The sequence below is a fragment of the Pagrus major genome, chromosome 12 (assembly GCF_040436345.1).
Source record: "Pagrus major chromosome 12, Pma_NU_1.0".
Lineage (NCBI taxonomy): Eukaryota > Metazoa > Chordata > Actinopteri > Spariformes > Sparidae > Pagrus > Pagrus major.
In genome coordinates this window covers 12,057,645-12,081,118 of record NC_133226.1, presented here as the reverse complement: position 1 = coordinate 12,081,118, position 23,474 = coordinate 12,057,645, and the positions used below count along the sequence as shown (strand labels likewise).

Here is a 23,474-nt window from a genome sequence, read left to right as displayed (position 1 = left end):
GCAATACTTGTGCCAAAATAAAGAACGACCATCTGTCAAACCACCTACGCTTCTCATTTATGCTGCAATTTCCCTGGAAGAGGCAACGAAAGTGAGAAAAAGAAATGCAAATCTGGGTGAACTGGTGAGTGGAGAGATGTTCAATATAGCAGCAAGGACCGTAAACTCTTTAGGGAAAGTTGAAGGCGAGTGCACCTCAGCTGAGCTGTGACTTTTCAGAATCGGTGGATAAACCGGCTTATGAATTAATTCTGTCTGACTCAAGGGATGCCGCAGTTTCTTTTATCTTTATTTTTTGTTTTAATCCATTTTTAAAAAAAAATATTTTCCATTTCTCCAGCACACATTTGTTGACTTGATTCTGGCTCGAGAAAATCTTTTAAAAATAATCTATACTTCAAGTGGTTCCTACAAAGAATGAGCTCAGAGTACTTCTATATCACACATGATTTAATCTCTAAACTGTGAGCAGAACAGTCCAACTTGGTCTGAATCTAGTGCTTCTCAAACTGGGGAGCAGAGAGCCAACGCAGGGGGCCGTAATGACCGGGACATAAAAAAGAAAGAGCTCAGCTGAAGTTGGATGAATCTGGTTCATTAAGGAACATATCACCAAAGAACAGCTCTGATGCTAGCAAGGCTATTAAGATTCAGTGAGTGCTTCTTCCACTGAGGGCATGAAGAAAAATGTTTGAGAACCTCTGGTGTAATGAGTCTAAAAGGTTTTAACCCTAACAATTTCATTAAAGAGTAAAGAAGAGTAAAGAGAATATGAAAAAGCAGCCAGGTGACCTCCAACAAAGGTTACAGGCCACGTTCACTGTGCCTTGCTGTGGGGAAAACAGTTTGTTTTGCTGCACTGCAAACAGATGCACTAGTTTTCTGTCTGGTACTGGACTGAGCTTTATTGTATGAATAACATCAAACCCACAATTAATTGCAGCGTATTCCACTTTATCATGTTATAAGCTATTTCATTCAGTGGCGTGTTAGTAAAATGGTCTCCCTGCTGTTATTTTGCATTCATAAGAGCTACAATGTTCTAGTTTCCCAAAAGAAAACCGGTGCTACAGATCTATCTAACCTCGTCGTCAACTTGAGTAATGTCCCTGACTGTTCTCTACGCTCCGTGTCTGCGCGCGACTGAAAATGACAGCAAAATGCAGCATAAACTCTCACTTTGAGCTGAAATGAAAGAAGTACACATAAATAAGGTGAACAACATAAAGAGCTCATTTTCTCTCTTTCATATTTGAAAGCATATATGTAAATGTGACCGGCACAGAATCGATCTGGGCTCCATATTTTGCCATCCTGAGACAGCTAGACCCAAACAAACTACTGACGTTAGCATCACAAAATGGTCAAGTTAGCGTACACTATGGCATTTTTAGCATCACTGATCGTACGTCACACAGAGGGCAAAATTATTTTAACAAAATACCACAACTGCTGGACATCTGGCAACACTGCTCGATTTGTATTTTAGGGTTAATGCTCTTGATTTCATGATTTTGCTAATGATGTTAGTGGCTTTTATGTCTGACACATGTGAGGATTCACTGTTGAAAAACCTGTTTTATGCCGTCTTACCCTGCCTTGTCAAACTTTAATACACAAAACATGACAAAGTAGCTGCTCGAGGGTGTTTACTGTCAAATTAAACCGTTCTTTCTGTCAACACCAGTAATGAAGAGACCCATCAAATCAAAGACCGAAATGTTATTATTAGTACTCTGAACTCAAAATGACAGTATAATAGTTGTAATGCCTTCACAGTGTACAAACCTCGCTCCACAACAATAATGCCACAAAAGCCTCATTATGTTTGATGAGTTTAGACAAGCTGCACCAGCGATGGGACTGTCAAGACTCAGAGACTGTGACTGTGCCAATCGCGGTTAACATTGAGGTCACAGAAAGGTTTCGGAGACTCGAGTTCTGTCACTTCAAACAACCTTGCTCATAAAAAGCCCTCTGTCATCCCATTTTCTTCCTTTTGTTGAATCGGGCATCTTGAAAGCCGAGATTCCGTCAAACAAATCATTCGTTTTGACGGATGTTTCAATTCACACTTGAATTCTTTATGATTAAGGACGGCTGGTGACTCATCCCTCCGACTGAAGCTTCTCCCTGACTGTTTTCTCTTTTACCCAGCCTGGGATCTGTGGTCATGGTGATGGCAGCATTGGTTCATAATGATGGTTTCAAAGCTTCATTTATGTTTGTCTTTCTTTCTGTGTTGGCTCTCCTACAGTGTGCATTGTTGAAAATGTGAATGCCATCGAAGCTACAGCTACATAAAATATAACCAGGGATACTTGGCTGCTAATCACATATGACATAATCTTCTTATGTGCTGGTTTAAACATCCATGTATGTTGGCCTTCTCAAGCATTTCCCATTGTGATTCGGACTTGTTTCACCTGTTAATGACCGTACCTAAAGAGTCTGAAGTGCTCTCAGCTTGGTTTATCTAGGGCTCTGATCACTGAGACTGGCTCTGTGATCCTGTGCTCACCATGACAGCATATCACAGCAGATCACACAAGCAACCCACCTACTCATCAAACTATAAAGCACAGAATCTCTGTCTATCTCTGTTATTCGTATGTCATCCGATCTACAATTTGCAGACTGAAGCTGGGCTCACACGTAATCCCTCTATGGTGATCATGGGGAAAATGGGGAAGCAGACATAAACAAAACTGGGGTTGGAATGTAGCAGTAACAAAAAACAAAAAAAAAGATGGTTAAATGAGTCTGGATAAGTGAGAAGGTGCGGTCAACACAGTTTTTCTTTTCTGTTGCCAGAGCTTGAGGTGAGATTTTTCGTTTCTGTCAACAACATTATGCTAGCTAATGTTAGCCTTAAGTGGTAGAATACAAAATGGAGATTAGTGTGGTGCAATATCTCAATGTAATGTGTTGAAGTGAGAAAAAAAACAACAAAGGAAGATTAAGTGAGTCTTCAACTGGGGAGACGCATTTAGGTGAGATTTTAAGTTTCGCCAACAGCAGTGTGTTAGCTATCGTTAGCCTAAAGGGCAGCACCGTCAGCTGCTCCAGGATGCCTCTCTCATTGGTTGTTGTGGTACGGCTCGTAAAGCACCGATGAAATCATCCAGATTTTAAATATTAAAAATATCAAACATGTTTGATATTGTCGGGGCAGCCCAGATGAGTCTGTGACCTGCTCAGGGGGCTTAAGACTGGATCTGTAAACCCCTCACATTACCAGATTATCTGTGCCAAACAGCATGTTTTTGAACAGGCTCTGCACTAATAAATTGTAATTCAAGAAATCAAGGTGAGATTTTGTTTTTGTCAAGACAGAGTGCACTGCCGTGTTGTGTGTGCTTCCGAAATGAATGTGTGCACGGGAGACTCAACATCGGCTGCACTAAACAATGTAAGATTATATTGTTAATCTTGTTTTATTACTTTCACCGTGTGAAAAACACTTTTTTTGTGAAGAATACACTGTACATGTTCAATCTGCAGAGAAACAAAAAAAAGACAATGATCAGGATGATGTAGGAAAGAAGAAAATAATGAGGAAGGAGAAGGAAAGAGATAAAAATAGGAAGAAGACAGACACCTACTGTAAAAGGAGGGAGAGTGAGCAAAAGACAAAGAGTAAAAAGCAGAATCACAGGCCCTCCTATCGCTGAAATATTCCTGACAACTCCCCATGGCTTCATCTTCCACAGTTCTAACTTTAGTCAGATTCACGGAGCTTGTTCTCCGTGAGGATGACGAGTCCTTAAGTTTCAGCGTTTCTCCAGGCTACTACACTCAGAGGGATCAGTGATCATACAGACACATTTCCATCTCTGACAGAGTATCTGATGTCTCCTTTTCCTTACCCACAAAAGATGTTCCTCATTACAAAACCTTTTTAAAAGAACGGCTTGTGTTACAGACTTGTGTGGAGGTACAGGGCTGTGAGTGTGGGAGCGGGAGAGATGCCGATGATACATGGGTGTAAGTGGGAGAGGGCGAAATTCAAGGTTAAAAAATATGAAACTCTGAATGCCCATTCTTCTACTATCAACTTAGAGTAGCAAATACAACATCACGATAAATTAGTCATCATGCCTTCTATGATAAATTGTAATGTAAGAGATGAATGACTCACAGTCTTCACTCTAAAATCACTCCGAAAATCAATCCTTGTATCAAAAGCAATGTCCTTCACTGCCTTATTATCAGATTTATGTTGATACTACACATAACAGCCCAGAGGATGACACGGTATATCATTTACTGTCCCGAGTGGTGTCTTCTTGTAAGGCTGGACCCCAAACAAGCTCCAGGTGGTTAGGGAAGCCTGCATGTACCCTGAGAGGTGAAACCAAGGGAAACAAACAGTCCCTTATTCCTTTGCTGTTGCTTTATGCTTGTTTATCACTGTGAGTGTATAGTTTTTTGAATGTAGCCTAGATCTTGTCATTGCTTCTTTCAAATGGATTAAGATGACTGCACAGTGAGAAGACACTGTAGAAAGAATGTAGTGTCTTTTATAAATGTACTTTTATGAAACTAGTGATGGCAAAAAACAGGATTTTGAAAAGTGAAGGTCTGCAGACAAGACCAATATTGAACAATTCTGCAAAACCACAGATCAGCTTCAATACCAGTTTAAAAAAATCTTATTTTCTGCAATATTTGTGCACATTAGCTACAGTTTAGTTATGGCTAGGGAAAGATTATGGTTATGGCATTAACTATGGATACAGGTGCAATATGTAAGAGTTTCATTTGACACTAAACATTAAAGTTTTTACGAAAATGATCAACAGAGTGTGAAGAAATAACAGTTTGACATTATCTTGTCTGTTTATTGTGTTGCAGAGATATCCACTAAAGTTAGCATGCAAACCAGCTAGCCCCGGCCCTTCTGGGTCCAAAGTTCCTGTGTTAGTGGTGTGAACATCAACACATCCCGAGCTCCAAGTTCAGACCGCTAGCTGCACGGCTAACTGAACTAACTAGTTAACTAAGCTGCAACAGTTGCACCCTTAAGGTATGGGGATCATCATCCATTGTCATACCTAAATGACTAAATAGGTTAATTGTGAGTGATTCCCAAAATTACATTTATCACCTGAAACAACATGACAGTTTCAACGTAGCAGCGACAGACATCCATAACCTTCTTCCTACACTCACAGTTGGGTTAGATTTAGGAAAACATTGTTTGGCTTCCAACAACTATGTTACTCATGTAAATTCAGTTATGAACGTACCTATGCTACATACACGTAACGTGTGTGACGTAACTTTACTACAATAGTAACCCAACCATCAATCACCTCCTCCCGATAAGGACTTGTCACTCCGACTTCCTCCTTTGCTGCCGCAATAATTACTACGGCCACTAGAGGACCCCGCCAAACATCAAGCATATATGGTCATTTTTCTAACAAAGATGGCCATCTTGATGATGATGGTATGGTTACAGGCAACTTTAACACTCAGCTAAGGTTAGGGAAGTATCTTGGTTATGGTTGATAAAACAAGGAATATTAATTGCATCCCCACCTCCAAACCCTTACTTTCCACCTCGCTACGTACAGTATAGGACACACTACTTCCTGTGTTAACACAAAATTGGATGCAAACAGGGAGGTGCAGAATTGTCCAATATGGATGTAATTTGTAGGAATGCTGATCTGGGGGAAACTCTGACCTCGCATTAATTTGTCCATTACCAGGGCTGGACGTGCCTTCCATACTCTACGATTGAGAAATGCTGATCAGCGTGTTGGTTTTTATTGTGAATTAGTCGACGTGGTCTCCAAGTTTTGCTGATTCATAAACAGGAGGATTCTGCACAACCTAACAGCACAAATCTGTCACATTTACTGAATTTCCAATAACAGAGAAGGCAAAAATGTTCATGATTTCAGCTCGAAATGCAATTTCACCTTAAGTCATATTTCAGGTTACTATTTCACTCGACCAATCAGAGTACAAGGTACGGGGGATGAGCAAGAAACAGGTCTGCCAGCTTCTTGTTCTGTCAGCCAGAGATTAGGAAAAGGTGATTTAACAGACTTTGAAATTAGTTGAACGGACAGAAGGCTAATTAAGGTGGACTTCATTTTCCACTACATATTTAATTCCATGGCACAATTTCCACCTTAATTTGACAAATGAGTAAGAGCAGACTGGGCTTATATGTCGATAAATGTGTGTGTGCATGCGTGCTGCATGAGCTTATGCTGATATAGAAGAGCAAACCTTCGCACGCTCGCACACACAATCTCCTCTTACATTTCACCTGCTTGACTTTTAATTTCCACGCGCTGTACGTCTTCCACACTTGTCCACGGGCAGAGGGATGATTCAGAGAGGCAGGAAGAAGAGAGGGATGGATGGAGGGAGAGACACAGATGAAGAAAACTCTAAGGCTCTTTTGCCGTCCCCGCCTTCAGCCTCTCAGCAGGCTCTTACCTCCTGTGGCTCTGCTGCTCCACAGAGACATGAGCTGACATCAAAAGTGCTGCTATAAAGTACACACAAACACACGCGCACACACACAAATAATATTTACCTCCTGTGCTCTGCTACCCTCCGTAGACATAAGCTGATTACCCTGAAAATTGAAAGCTCATATGCAGACGGTGAATCATGTGCTCATAAGCGTTCGGAGACGCACACATGTAGCAGGGAAAAACACACTCACAAACAAGACAATATTTCCCTGAGAGAGACGCAGACTCGCGCTGCGTACGACCAAAAACTCCTAATACTTCTCACACACACACACATCATTTTACTCTGAAGATGAAAGGCGCCAAATTAAAGGCTCTGCATGAGCCTACCCTCCCTCCGCAAATCTTTCTCTCTACACTTTTTCGGGCCGAGTCTCTCTCATCCCTCATTCTCTGTCTATCACGATCACCAACTCTGAGGTGGCGATGAGAAATCTGTAGAAAAATACAATGGCTCCCTAATAAGATAAGACTTAATAACAGTTATTTTTATTCCTAAGGTTCCAACAAGCAATTTCACAGGGTGTTGGCTTCCAATAGCAGCAGGGAGATGAAGGCTGAGGACTTCAATACCCTGGAATTACCTGGCACCCTGTTAATAAACTTTTCTGTGCGGCAAAACTGTTTTGTGATGCACACACCATAATGGATCTGTGACTGACCAATTAAAGAGGCGCCTCTCATAAACATGAGGGAAATTCAAGGTTCACGCTTCCCTGACCAGATAGGAATCAACAATCTATTACTCCAGATATATAATTGAAATAGAGTCCAGCAGTGGCTTGAAACTGCATGTGAACAAGGATGTATGTAATATTTTTTATATACTACAACATTTGAGACAATACATTTCTGTACCATTTTAACTCCTCTCCAACTTAATGTCATTTGTGTAATGTAATTCTAAGGGCAGGCCAAAATTCCACTAAAAATCTTGTGCCTCGTTGTTTCATTCAGTCTAAATCCGGCAGTGATGATGTAAAGAAGCTTTTTTATGATTTCTCATCATTAGTATGTTTAGTGTTTATACTGGTATTTTATAGTAGCAGAATTATCTGACATGTCAGTGACAGTCGGTGCACCATTTTGGTCCAGAATTAAATATATCGATGATTCCAAGGCCACAAGCAGAAGGCCGTTAGCCCGGCTGTGATTCTTTCAGCACTGATATATTATTTTGCAATCAGTTCAGTTACTACAGCTTAGACCGTTATCTTATTCCTTGTTATAGGGGGCGCTTTAGTAACCTCTATAAGTGAAAAGCTCAGCATTGCTATTTTGGATTTTTGTAAAAGTGTCCTCCTCATGCAGGCCAGAATGCCACATTATGTGTAAATCAAATTAACTCCACTTTTCCTCATTTGCAGTGGACAAAGTATTATCGGCTGCAATCTGCCATCCCTCCAATCTAGGTCAAACTTTTTGCACTACTGGATAAAAGCTGCCAAAGGAACACGAGAATTAAAAAAGTCATGCTGTGATATGCCCGGTCATTATTGCCAGCAGCTTTATGTTATTACTTCTTATAGTCCCGGAGCAACCGCCAGGACTATAACATACTGGTGCCGTTGGATACAGTTGTGGCACTTCACCACTAACTCTCACTAACCACTGTGAGCTGCGGCCATAATTAGTGCTTTGAGGGACCTGTGCGGCTGAGTTATGAGTATGGCCACGCTTAATGCTCTCATTACTAACCGCCATCCACTTTGAATATGGCTCGACTGTTTTTAAATAACCCTCGCTGGGTTTCGAGAGGTTGACTACGGTGGCCCCATGCAGAACTCACAAACAACAGCTTGGAGCTTTAGGGTACATGAATGTAAACAGCGTGGTGCTAATGTGGCCTTACATTTACAATGTTTGTCTTTCATGGTCATTAACAGAGTGGGGGGTGAATTATTTCTGTTTGTTTGTTTGCTTGTTTGTTTATTAAGATCCCCATTAGCTTCTGTAGTAAACAGTAGCTACTCTTCTTGAGGTCTGCATTATTTTCATTACCAAAGCTTCATTAATAAAATGACATTACTTATTTTCAGCAATAACAAAGTAGTATGTGACATTTATTTTATTTTATCAATATTATTGCATTTACTATGTCACGTAATGCTTTTCAAAAAAAAAAATTGCATGTGCATTTTTTTTTTGTTGCTGTTGTTTTAAAGAATTTATCTACACCATGCCAACCTCACCAAACCAGCACAAAAATAACAAATACCAACATAAACACCCACATATCACAAACGCTGACAAAAGTAATATTTGTATTTTGGAAAAATAAGACAGCTGACATAATAAATTTATCTACTTTATCTACTCAAGGCATGCCTGGAAATATGGGCAGTCACATAGTTCCAGCTTTCTGCGACCTTTGCGCAAATGTCTAGGCTGTTTAATGTTTTTAGAGCATCACACTATTGTTAATAAAAGTGGGCAATTTTTATACAAAGTGGTAACAATTTCAAAATATCGAGATATTTATAGTGTATCGCGATATAGCCTAAAAATATAGGGCCATATCGCCCAGCCCTAATTGTACCCATTCACATCAAAGACAAAAGTCAGATGTGAGTGGGTGTTAGTGGGGTTTTTTTGTCCGGTGTAAAAAGGAGTACAACTTATTTCATTATACTTTGAAAGTAACTTGCTCAACACTGGTTTTGTGTGTTCATGTCCCTGCGTTGCTCATTCTTGCACTCAGTTCAGGTACTTCATAGAAAGTTGACGAAAACTTTACAGATACAGATGAGAGTTGGTGATGTTGCGATACATTTAATCAGTACCACCCACCTACTGAATCAGCTGCAGATAGAAAAGATGCAATCTTCCCTTTTATGTTAGCTTCTTTTTTTCTTCCTTTCTTTCCTTCCTCTTCGTTATCCTCATCAGCCTCCTCATCTTTTCCTCTCCTCCGCTCAGTTCGCTACACCTATCCGTTTGAGTTATCAGTCGGCCTGCTAATGACCGCCAGGCTGTCTGCCTTGATAATGGGCTAACAATGTGAGATAATGAGCTAACAGTGGGCTGTTACACAACTGGGCTGCATCACACTTGGCTGATGGCAGTGTGCTGTATGGGCGCGTGTGAAAAGGAGAAAGAGGTAAGCAGGAGTTAGATTGGGGATTAAGAGCTCAGCCCGGGCACCCAAGACTCCCAGACATCATCACAAAAATAATTTACTTATATTTCTATTGCTGGAAAACACATTACTTGAACCAGAGTCCCTAAAATGAATAGCTACTCAGCTAAGCTTCCAATCCTTTTGTTCCCCTCCACGAAATAACTGACACTCACCACCTACTCTGCACATTTTCCAGAACATAATGATGTGATTGATGTGTGTGAACAAGCAGAGGAGGGAGTGAAGCGCCATTCAGACAGCCATTGTCAATCATGCCAAGGGCAGCTAAGTCCGAATGAGTGGTTTTGTCTCTCTGTCTTACTGTAAGTTGATATGATATTTTAATTAAACAATCTCTACGTAACTCTGCAGACCTTTGCTAGATCAGTGACTCCTGTAACAAGTTTTAAAAGCTGCAGGTACCGAATGTATGTGTTTCTATGAACACCCAATCAAAAGCCACCGTTCTACTCGAGCATTTTAAATGCTTTGCAGTTACTTTGAATGTTTCTGACCTTGAGTTAACAGCTGGATATGCCGTATGGTAATCTAAAGTGGAAACTGAGGGAGTTTGCGCTCATTGCTTCCCACGGTGATGATTCTATGAGCAGGGAAGGACTTTGCACGCTAACAGCTGCTCATATTTGCACTTTGCTACATCGTACAGCTACTCTACATATCCAGTTTGGCTTCAAAGCCTGGTGACACAAGCACAATTATTTCAATGCTGCTTGTTAAAGAGAGAGAGAGGGGAGATGACATGCAGCAAACGGCGGCAGGTTGGACTCGAACCCTGGGCTGCTGTAGCGAGGACAAGGCCTCTGTATGTGGGTCATACACTCTACCAACTGAGCCACTGGGGCGCCCCACATGTCAAACTTTATTATAAAGCAGGTTCATGTGCCATAAGTCTTCTGAAAGTATCAAAACGCTCAGTCTATAGAGAATGCACACAGCCCGTATTTAGAAACCTAAAATTAGCATATTATGCGACCTTTAAGGGTAACTTAAAAGTCTTCATTGTCGTTAAACTGTTTTTTATAAACAAATCACATTTTGTCCAGTTGATTGTGGCATGTGTACAGACTCAAAGCACCACACAGTGCTGCGTGACAAGAGTTAAAACTGACATCTAACAGAGCTCGGTTAACGAAGTCACTCTGGCAATGATTGCAATCTTAATGTGACCAAGATAACCTGATTATGTCTTTAACTCGGCAGTTGCCCTATTATGACTCTAATTAATGTCAACTGTTCATACCATTCACTGATCATACTCTCACTAATGAACAAACTGTTGTGAAACTCCAATACCGTAAATCCTAATAGACTAATTTAGGATCTGCTGCGAGGAAAATACTGTCAAAACCATTCACAGATAAAGAGCATATGTAAATCTTTAGTATTTTGTGCCAGCCTCAAGTCATTCATGTCAAAAGTTTTAGATGCACAGAGGGGCGTCTAAACGCCCGCCACAGGTAAACTCTCAGCCCTTGAGGAGTGCAGAACGTGATCAACATAAAGAGGTTATTTTTTTACTCGTATTTTTGTTATCGTAACCTAACGTCATGCTATCTTCCTCAGAAGCATGATGTTTAAAATATAAGAATAAAAAATGCACTTGTTCTAACTTTAAAGAAAAATAATCAATAAACAATTTGGTTTACATACGTTGCTTTCCTGGCTGCACAATAATTAAAATTGATGTATTGATGAAATAGGTATGTTGCAGCGATATAAATACTTTTCATTAATCTGACTGATGTGGTGGATCAGAATGCTGGCGTTTAATATGCCTGTCAGATTACATCTGGCTCATTAGCTGTTTTGCACATTATCTCCATTCTGTCAGCCCTGTTATTCGCCCATATAATCTAATGAAGCAGAGATACCATGAAATATTAGATGATAAAAATAATTTTCTAAACCAAGCAGCGAGGGAATCGCTAGAACATCAGCTGAAAAAGCCCGAATCAGAAAGAACACCCAGAGAATCACCAGTCTACGCGGAATATCAACGCTTTGTTACAGTGCCCCAGTGAAAATCTGCAACATACGGAAATCTCGTTGGATCTGAGGCCAGCACATAATCCACAACTGTTCCGCCGCATTGTTCTACAAATCTGAGTGCTGTGAATACAAAGGTGCTTCACTGGACTGAAGACAAACCCGTCTTATTTCAGAGGGGAGTTAGCTGACAGGAGCTCAGTGAATGATTGGCAGCAGAACAAAGAAGAAAGAAAGTTAAAGCCCACCAGGAGGGAGGCAATGCATACACCTCTCAGTGTATGTGCGAATATACTGTATGTGTGTGTGTAGGCTTCTCTGATTTCTCAAATTATGCACATACTGTATTCATATTCTGCACACACATACACACAGTAGCCCACACACAAGCTTATTGCAGCTCCAGCTCGGATAGCTTGAGTGAAATACCGACCATATATTTCTCTGCCTTTCTCTACTGTCTAACACTATGCTATGGTTTCTCAGGTGGTTAAGATGATCATATAGTTTCAGCCATGGGAAAGCTTGAGAACATCTCTCTCTTCAACAAAGCCTCTTTGTGAGTCATAAATATTACTTTCTGAACACCATGAATGTAGTTTTTTTATCAAATACGGCTTGAAAGGTGGCTCTAAAAAGTTTTCCTTTTTGTGGAGCAAGGCAGCTTTCATCAGCTTGGATTCACAGCACTTGGAATTGATTCTAACAGCGAGCCAGAGTCGCGGCCAAAAACTTTAGAAAACATCCGTAGAAACCCTCTCAAGGCACTCCAGCAGCATTATCCACTTCTCTGATATTGATATTCGTGTTCAGTATATTGAATACAATCCTCTTCTTTTCCAACAGATTATTTAATACACTACTTCTGGCAGAGCTTCTGAGAAATGATGAAGCGATGATTTGATAAGATACTGGTGCATTTGGCAAAGCTGAGTAGTTCTGAATGTTCTCAACATCAGCCGAACAACAGAAGATTGGATTACAATGTGCTGAAGGAGTGCTTTTAGACGTATGTAAGGTTTTTAACTATGTATTGATATTTTGTTTTTGCAGTCTGGGTTCAATTTTTACCACTTACGCTCATGTTTGAGTGCCCCCTTGCCCCTCACAACAGCGGTACAAGGGGTAATGGTTGAAATCTCCTCCTATGACCTGCCAGTCTACACTGATATTAGAGGAGCAGTACCAAGTGAAGCAACTCCGCTGCTGGACTTCAGTTAAATTTACATCATATGCCATCAAAGGGGGGAATAAAACATTGTAATATGTCAAAAATTGGGACTGTCATGCACAATAAGCAACTAGAACTAGAGCTACATACCTCTACTACTGGGAGAAAAAATTCCAGGATTATTTACTTTATCTGGATCCGCACCAAAAGTCAATGGGGTCAAGACCCATCCTCCATCCAAGTTTTGTGGCTGTCTGTTCAGTGGTCTTGATGTAATCCTGCTGACAAACCAATCAAACAACAAACAAACCAGCCAACCAACCAACAAGCAAACCAGCCGATCAGCCAACCAACAAGTCAACCAACCAACCGACCAACAAACCAACCGAACGACCAACCAACCCACCAACCATTGGGCACTTTTTACTGAGGTAGTAAATCAGTTTGATGTCTGCTCTAAGAAACCTCCGTTTACAGGGCCATGTAGCTCTAACGCCTCACCCTCCCATCTATCCCAACAAGAATAGGGACACCCTAACTCTATGTGCAGGTAGGGCTAAGTGGTGTCTAGATATCCTTTAATAAACTTCCTGTACCTTGATGTAAAACTGAGGACATTTTGGCAAACAGTAATTATGAATCACTTAAAACAACATTTTCTTTTGTAAGTTTAATGAGGAATCAGCGTCTTTATACATCTTCTGGGAGGACAGAGGTCTCTCCAATCAGGTTGCCATTTTTACAAAATGAGCCAGAATTGATCCAAAGAGCAAAAGATGTATTGCTTGAAAGAGAGACCTCTAATCTAATGTACCACAGGATGCAGAGATTAGGGGGCTGGGGAGGGCGGGGGTGACTTACTGCTGACAGCACAGCAGTGATGTGATGTACTGGGCTGAATCTGTACACAACTGCATTAGGCTTACATTACACTGATTGCACTAAACAAACTCAATAGGATGATTCTCCTTCAGATAATTAATACTCAACCTACCTACAATCCCTAGAATTTGTGACAAAGCCCTGAGCCTTCAGGGTGAAACGAGGACAACCAGCGAATATTTGTACTTTCAAACAAATAAATCTGAAATTCAGTCGACCTTTTTGTGATATTGTTTCCTACCTCCAGGATAGATGCCTCTTATTCCATTTGTTCTGGGGAGTCAGGCCTCGTTTCCTGCGGCCCATTGTCACCTCTCCGTCAGAAACATCTGGCAGGGAACATCTGGGTGTTTTCATTAAACCCAATGTGGCTTGGTCTGAAGAGGAGAGGAGAGGATATTTGTGTCAGAGAGATGCTTAGGCTGTACTTGTAGCCTAACCCTAATACATTTGGGCTCTGTCCAGCCAGACTACTAACTCTCCCACATGACACCCCATAAATAAACAGGGCCACATACCAAACACTCCGGTCTCCTTCAGCCCTCCGAACTTCTGCATGGCTTTGATGGCCTTGGTCAGGGCCTCCTTGGTCTGAAGCTGACCAGTCACTGGGTCAGGGGGCGGGAGGTAGCCAAACTTACTCAGCCAGTCCTGGAAGGGAAACAGTAGACACAGAGTTCATGAGTCATCCCCGGCATTTCAAAGACTCCAAGTATCCCAGAGAGGGTCTGACACCTGTTCATGTTTACAGTCTGTGAACACTGTGTCTAGCACATTCAGGTTATGTGTGAAGCAACTGTGAGTTTGTAAGTTGAAAATTGCTCTTTTTGTCTTGTTGTTATGCTTGAGCTACACATATTTAGGAAGATTTAAGTCTTTGTCTATGAGGCACAGGGTGTTGCTGATGGAGCTTAACAGTTTCATCTACAACACAGATAATCAGGAGCAGAACCTGATCTTGATTTCAATTATACAAATGTCATAAAAATATTACTGTCATGCTTTTCTCGGAAAGCCACAACGCTATGTTGAACAGTGAACAGGTGCACCCATTATCATTCTGCTACAGTGGAAAAACACTCTTGTTTGTATTTCTTCAAACCAATCACGATCACAATCACAATCACAATCAGTATCACATCCTGGGCTTGGCACCGCCCAGGACGTAGCAACAGTTCACCATCAGCATAGTGACGAGGGAAGCCTCTTTTGGTGGAAAATCCTGGCTGGTTAGGGTAACTGTGTTGTTGGGTGTTACTTGCTTGTTTTCTTTTCACTCTTGTGCGTATTTACTGTGTTTTAAGTTTTATCACGTCATCATTGAAAAGGAGTGCATGCCCTCAATGAATGACTTTAATTGACATTTTCAGGATTGAAAGAATATAGCTGGGTAGGTCGACAAAAGAAACAAGCATAATCAGAAGCCATGTACTGCGTTATATATAAAGGTTAACACTGCAGGTCCATTTTCATTTGAGAACGATGCAGTTGCTGCCAATCAAAGCAGCCCGGCTGACCGCATTGATTGGTTTTGATGTGTGTACAAGCTGACTGATGGATACATCTGAGCTGCAACTTGAGCGTTGCTCTGTCTTTCTGTCGTTCTGTCTTTCTTGCTTGTTCTCCCCTGAGATCCTTCTTTGTCTTGTTTCTCCCCTTCATTTCTCTCAGCTCCACCTCCGCCTCCTCTATCCCTCTTCAGCATCTGACAGCCAGTAAGAGAAGGCAGATATTAAATAGGTTTTTGATCAGCACTCATCAGAGGTGAGTGACATGGATCGATAGCAAGTCATTCCTTTTGTATTGACAACACTGGGGAAATCCAATTAACTCAATGACTAACTCTGCTGATGTTTAAAAATCTCTGCAGAGGCCTTGGTTAAGGTTTACAGGGAAATTGAATTGACCCTCAGCAGAATCAGGTCGGGATAAGAAACAACAATTTCTTGAAAGATTTTTAAACTGTATTGCCAGGGGTAAATGGGAGAGGTCAGATAATTTGAAAGAAAGCAGGGAAGTTATAATTGACTCACAAGAGTTACAAGTGACTAGGTTACTACTATACAAAAGTTTGCAGGCATGTTTTCCATCATACATTGTTTGTAGAACAGTTGTAACACTGTCCTCAACAACATCATGAAAAGAAGTCAGTTGGGACAACATAACGGGTCAAACATTTGTATTCAGCCAAGGTTAGCCAAAATTAATTGGAAGAAAAATAAGTGATTGCTAATGGTTGATATCCAAGTAAGTTGTCTGCTGTGAACATCTATCACAGCTCCAGAGCAGGTCCATCGCAGATGCGGCTTGGCTCGGCTCAACTTAGCACAGTAAAACTGGTAATAGATAGGCAAATCAGCGCTGCTCGGTTTGACTCGGCACGGCCAAAAACGCTAGTGGAAAAACGGCAAGGTAACATCAGGTGAGTCGGACTAACTCAAACTAGACAGTATGTGTACTAAATATGGTGGAAAACAGTAGTCCTGCTCATAGATTTAGGTAAATTGTGAATGGTGATGATAGAGCTCCAGAAAAATGTTGGAAAATAGAAAAATAAAAAGGATTAAGTCTTCACAAAACTTTTTTCCTACAGCTGATTGAAGATCAACAACGCATATTGTATCATTTATGGCTGGTAAAAAAGAAAAAACGTATTGTGACTTCCTGATTCAACTTGTACCTACCTGACCTACTTTAATTGTGCCTTCACATATAAGTTTTCCTGTACAAGAGGGACGATTATGGACCAGGGGTGCCCAAACTTTCTGTCGGAGGCCCAAAACTGAAACTTAATGGTGGGCCACGGGTCAAAAGCAAACACTTATTGTATTGTTTTGCTAAAATTCAAAAGTGGCTCTAGGATCCCATGTTCCCTTAATTGACTTACTTCCTTGAATGCGTCACTCCACTTGATGTGCTCAGATTATGAAAAATAATAACTTGGGATCTGACATATTTGCAGAGTATTTTTACCTCACAAAGAAATAAAACAGCATAAACATTTACTTTAGTTTGGCGGACCTAATTGAACCTTATGGCAGGCAAACTTAGACGGCTCCACTTAAAGACATTTTGGGATCTCTCACTGTTCAGTTCACCTCAAAATAAAGTGGTTTATCTAAACTGTTGGCCTGATTACAACTCGTCTGACAGCTCATGTGTCTTGCCCCGTCAGACTTTGTGGAAGCAATGTTGGCAAGTGATTTCTTTGCAAGTTCCATAAAATAGGAACCCGAGTTAGAATCAACCAGAAATCTTAACATCAAACCGAACAAAGCGTATGTGCATGCACATCTGTGTGAATGTGTAAGCACACACAGACAAGAGGAAGATTAAGTTCTTCTCCGGAAGCAAGGTGTGCAAGTGATGGATTACATCTGTGCTGTCTACAAAACCGCAGCTCCCTGTTTTCACACACGACTCATAAACTCACTACATCAAACTTTTTTGTGGAGCCAGCATCTAATTTAAACCCCGACATCGTAGCTCACGGGAGGGGAAAAAAGCTGTAAAACCTGCCAACGAGTTCAGTAACATGCTGAACACTGCTGAATTATATACAGGGATGTCACTGTGTTGAGGTGAGATTGGATGTACTAGGCACAAGTTCAGATAGAGGAACAAAAATATCAAAGAGAGGCGGATAAGGAAAACAATGAAATTAACCACACGTAAAGTAAGATGGCAACATCGCCCTTTCACAGACGATGACAGTGACAGTTGTAAGAACAAAGCAGGGAGAAAGAGCAAAGTTTGAATAATTTACATGCATCTCAGTTTAATAAACCAAAAAATAATAGTGTTTTTCTCCCAAGGTCTTCATCTTTGGAATAAAGATAAGAGAAATAAATGAGTGGGAGACGAACAAGATAAAAAAGTCTGGCCCGCACAACAAATAACTAGCAATAAGAGGATACAGATGACTGACTGTTCTTGAAACCTTGTTAAGATGCCCACACGCACACACACACACACATATACGTACACAGTATGAATGCACAAAAAATTATGTCCAACACCTGTGTGTTACTGTGTTAAGCATCCCAAATGAGAAACCCTTTTTTAAAAGCCTTTGATGCTACAGTGGTGTAAGTTGTCTGCCTCAACGATTGCAGCAATGTTTTGATTGCTGTGCTGCGTTCCGCATTAAAATCAGAATGTTGACTTTTTAAAAATTTCTATTGCCAGAGTCGTGAAGCGGAACCAGAGAACATCTTGAATGGCACAGTGTAGAGTTCAAGCACCGCTTCAAGCAACAAAACAACTAATTATTCATTCAGGAAAGCTGAGAGTTTGTGAAAGAAATATAAAGGAGACCAGACGAGTAAAAGTTTGCTGTCAAAATAATAATAAAGACTTTAAGGTCATCTGGAGAGAACGCAAACAAGAAAAAAATTATCTTCGATTTTTGTGTTTTATTTGTCTTGACACACACTTCAAATTAAGGAAGTTTGTTGTTTTGTGTCACTGGCTTTGGAATGAATGCACAGTGGCCCTGAGGGTCAAGGTACAACAAGATTTCAGAAAACACAACATTTAGAAAACATGACATTCCGAAAAGTACAACAACTTTTCACAAAACACATCAATATTTCAGATGTTTTGTGCAATGCAGTTGTGTTTTCTCATACTGTGTCTTCTGAAATGTGTTTTCTGAAATGTTGAATGAAAAAGCGTCATGGTTGCACATTTTGCCATTAATATAGAAATATTTGTAAAACTAACACAGTACTACTCATTGACTGAATAAACTCATGAATTGTAATCAAGATTAGGGGATGTTCATGTTTACTGGGCACAAAGTCTTTGTATTTTACATCCTCTCTCTATTTGGTATCACAAAATGGTCAGATATCATGTTCATCTATCATCACATCTCCACTCATTATCAGTGCAATCTGTCCTTAAATGTGTACAAATGACAGAGAGAGACACGCTCCGGTGAATGCAAACATTTGTCAGATAACAAAGAAATGTGACCATGGGTTTGCCCGGAAGACGATGACAACAACCACATTAACTTTTTCCATTTCCTCTGTGTTTTCTCCCTACAGTGAAGTCAGAGCTCTGGCTCAGCTGCAGCCCAGCACCCCTGAAGCTTGAATTCAATGACTTCAACAGGGCAAACGCTCGCTGACGTGTGGGCTCGACCCCATGACCCAACTGAGGCCCAGGGGGTCTTCACCACTTAGCCTCCTTGCTGCTCAAATGACAAATTCAGTGCTGGTGTTTTATCAGTCAGTTTGACTTGTGTGTTCAAGCCCTCCCAAATTAAATCAATGAAATATGTTAATGTAGAATTAAGTAAAACGGCTTTAGGCAGTCCTTTTGTCTGCACACAACAATACTGCATGGGATAGAATCCAAACATATTGCTTATGTGCATCCGTCAATATGTTTCAGTACAGCCATACGCAACTATCGAACTTTATTGGTTGGTTGGCCCAGCGTTTTAGCTACAATACCAACTCCTGGCAACTAAATATAACCATAAATACTTTAAAGTTTTTTTATGGTTACCTTAAGGCAACTCAAAGCTTTTGGTTTAAGAAATAGCTCAACATTTAGTTTCAGATTCAAGGCGAGGAAAGGATTGTGGTCTTGGTCAAACAGCCTTGAGTGGTGAAAACTACTTTCATCATTGTAATAGTCGTACCAATAGTGTCCAAAAATTCAACAACAAAGAAAATAACACTGGTAGAAGTTTCCTGGGTAAAAGCCATGAAACATCTCTGTGAAATCAAAGTGCTTCCTACACTATTTCCAAGTAATAAGTTTGGACATTTTAGGAAATACAGATATTTTGTTCGCTTGCCAAGAGTTAGATGAGAAGATCAAAAGTGCTCTCATGTTTGTTGAGTAAATAAGAAGCTAACTTTAGCCTAGCACAAAAACTGGAAACAGGGGGGAAACGAAGTGAACAAAATCTGCCTGAAGCTCACTTATACTATCGTGTATCTGGTTTGCTTAATCTGTAAAAAAACATCCAAACCGGACTACATTGTGGGCGGCACCAGAAGGTCTGATTTTGACTGATGACAGTCATAGCTATTGACAACACATCAATGCAACTTCTCTTATTTGTCACTTGAAGCCACTGAAAACACATTTTTTAATCAGCTTCTTGAGTCTTACGTGCACACAATCGTATGCCAACCCCTGGACCATCTTGATGAAGCCAACCGTCTGATTTTTTGAGTGTTAAGTAATACTTTACATAGTCATTAATATCTAATGTTACAGAGGAATACTTTATCCTACATTTAAACTCATCTTTTGAGTCTCCTTCATAGCTCCATAATTTCTTCCCCAGATAACTCCTTCATCAACTCTACAGTCATGTTTGCGTGAAAACGTCATTAGTGGCACAGAGTCCCTCCAGTGCACCGCAGAACGACACACACCCGTGTATTCCTTCCTCCTTCGGCTGCTTCATCATTCGAATACTGGCAGCTGTGCGGCATTAAATCAATCTGCACAATGCTTCATCTCCGTCAATAAGCTGACATTTATCATTCGCTGTATACTTCGTGGGAGACGGGGCTGCACTGATACACTTCACTGTGGTACAATTAGACAGCCTCCTAAACCAGACTCGTCTGATGATGTACCACCTACTGCAACAACAGTCAATTTAACTCAGCATGTAACCCCAAATGTCTTTCTCAAGGCATCAATGTGCACTCTTTTCTTACTTGTTCCATCTTCCAGATACCTCAAGACCCTTGGTTGTTGGTATCACAATGTATATCATGAGACAATAGAACATTGTCAGCCAGCAATTCAGTAACAGCATATTAAACAACCTAATATTGTTTGATGTATACGGTGTCCACACAACAACTGAAATATAACTTTATATTTTGCAAAAGTTTGGTGTCGCCTCTTCTGATAAGACATTGAGAGATTCACTGAGTCTTTAGTCATGAGCAGTGTTTTTTTTCTCTCACTGCACAAGCACTTTATCACAGCGCTGCCAATGATTTCTGCCTGAAAAAAAATTATTTGAGCATGGACCCTAAGCACGGCATGAAATTCAAAAGCTGCATACTCCAGCCAGAGCCCTGCGCTTCAGCTTGACAGCAGTTAATTCGAGTCCGTAAACCTCGATGGCGAAGCAGACGTCCCTGGGCCAGTTTAAAAAAAACGCAAAAAATACAGAAATTCAGAATATTGTCAAGCTCCTGCTCCTCAAGAAATGGAGCTAAACTAAAGATGTTTCAAACCAGCAGGAGAAGATCAAACGGGCAGCCGATCACGCAGAGACGTGTCTCCGGCAAAATTTGTGTTTTCCCCCATGGTACGGCACGCCTGGTGTGTGCTCCTCTTGTGCGCTGCGCGTCTGTTTTTCTAGCTGTTCTTGGACACCCATAAGAAGTTAAAAGTCTTCAGCACAAGTCATGGTACTGCACAAGTCAGCCATGCCACACTTGGCCCAGGCAAATTGAACACAGTGCACACCATCGGGCATTGAAAGACAAAATGTTCTGTTCCATCTGAGAGGGCAGATAGCACAGCGGATCATACCATTCTACCAATGATCATACCATCTAAAACATGTGCTATATGGCCACAATTCAATAATATTAACGGCCAAACTGGCTGTGAAAAAAAAAAATATATATAAATGTAGTAAACTCTGGTTTATAGCACGTTTGAAATCAGTGGGCAGGGATAATTTTCTCTCCCGTTAATTGGTATAGACACATTTCACTAAGACAAATGCAAAACTTGTGATCCCTTGCAAGCAACAATTTTTTCTTAAACCTTTTTTTGATCAATGCTTGGAAGTCACTTTTGAGCAACAGGCCTGAGGTCTTTCTGGATTTTTCTTGGATTCACAGGTTTTTTGCATTAATGTGATGAAGTACTTTGATCTCAGGTATTTACTTCACTGGATGAGCCGAAAAACCAATTGGTTATTTGATCTATAATCAGTTTCTCCATTGAATTTCCAGGAAATTTCCAGTATCATGATATCACTGGTCTCAAACTCCAATTAGCTACCTGGCGGTGGCAGACTGGATATTTGAGGGGCAGGGGCGAATAAACATGAAAAGGGTACCAGCTGTATGCGGTGGGGTACCAGCCTGCAGAAAGTCATTATACATTTAAGGGCACCCTGTAGGGCACTTTAAGTTTCTGTTTACATTCAGTGTCTCTCACCAAAACACATTGTATGTATCCTTGAAGTCTTACAATGTGCTGAATATATTTCCTTCCGTTCCTTTCCTTTGGTGAAATGTCTTCAAGAAACTGAAAGACGTCCAGCTGTCTACGATACAGCACTTAGTATTTCCTTCCTCATGTGACATTTGCAAAACCTGCTTTGTTTACATCTGTACTGACTTGCTGGCAGCCTCCTTTTTCACTGCCTTTGTTGGCACTTTTCTGTAGATCTGTTGATCTACATAGTGTGAAACTATTCGCAGGAATGTGTATCAGGTAACCCCTATGTGACTACATTTGCATCCTCATGCACATTTATAAGAGAACAAAAAAAAAGAGACCCATTCTTAAAAACGCTATAGTGCTACCAGTGGTCATAAACTCCACAGAGTGCCTTTATATAAATGTGGTTTGAAGCCCAGCAAAGCCCTTGAGTTTGAAAGTTGAAAGAAACCTAAACCTTTTTTTTTATACTAACTATACAAGACATAAAACAGCAGAAAACACAGAAGACTAAATCTCCCTTTTGTCTCCCTTGGCTACGAGAAAATGACAGGTTTATGTATATGCATGTACTGTGCTGTGGTGCAGTATCTACCTATTAATATGCACATATATACACACACATTAGGGGTGTAACGGTACGCAGAAGCCGAAGTTTAACATGTAACTCTGTTTTGGGGTCACGGTTCCGTACGAGTTTGGTGCACAGGGGAAAAAGCAACAAAAACCGCACAAGGCTAGGTTTATTTTCAGCTCTTTTCAACAGACCAGTTCTCAAGTTTCAGTTTGTTCCACCTACTGTAGTGTCGACCTGAGATACATTAGGCATTAAACAGTCTCACAAAGGTTATATTTTCACGCAGGGTTGATGCAAAGCATGATCACATCATGTAAACGTGTTTGTCTTCGGCCCTGTCTGCTTTCACATCGAGAAACTGCTTAAAAACAGCGGAAGCAAGTTGTTGGATTTGTGACTGACACATCTGGGTGATGCTGCTGATATGTGCTCGCATGTGTGACGTGTTTCTACCCACATACAACAGTCGAACAACGGCGACACAACCTGTCCTCATCCAATCCACACAGCTGACATGAAAGAAGCGGGCGGTTTATGAAGCTCTATGGGTGTATTGTGTCTTTCTTCTTCTGCTTTTGTTGTTTAATGGCGGTTGGAGGACAGCATTTGTCCAGCACTTATTGGACTGGAGAGTGGATCACAAGGTTAAACTCTTACTCATTGATACATGCTCTTGCGATGTGTGTCGTATGACTCAATGCACTGAACCATGGCGTCCGTAGTGTGATGGTTCGGGACAAATACATGTACCTTTACACCATCTTTCTTCAGAATTGCTTGTTTGCCTACATTAAACAGTGTTGCTTTAATTGTCCACCTTAATGCAGGCACACAGGCTTGATACTCCTTTCTGTATTCTCTCGCCCAGCAACGTTTGCTTTCTTCTTCAGAAATATGTTTTATAAAGCCGCTTGGGTTTTTTTACCCGCATTTCTGTTGTCATAACAGCAGGTGTGCTGCGTGGGTGGGAAGCTTGTTGTTAATAATGCAGCCGATCAAAACCTATGTGCACTGAACGACATCACAACAACCAGGTTCACT

General features: G+C 40.8%; 1 protein-coding gene across 2 annotated transcripts in view; it reads right to left on the bottom strand.

The window, feature by feature from the left end:
- Window positions 1-23,474, bottom strand: part of LOC141006010 (matrix metalloproteinase-17-like) — a 79,439-nt gene that overhangs the window by 32,942 nt on the left and 23,023 nt on the right. For both annotated transcript variants that reach the window (XM_073478088.1, XM_073478089.1), the window contains exons 2-3: window positions 14,203-14,335; window positions 13,926-14,061 (exon numbers count right to left, since the gene is read on the bottom strand). In XM_073478088.1, the coding sequence (XP_073334189.1) occupies window positions 13,926-14,061; window positions 14,203-14,335 (269 nt within the window). The remainder of the gene's footprint in view (window positions 1-13,925; window positions 14,062-14,202; window positions 14,336-23,474) is intronic.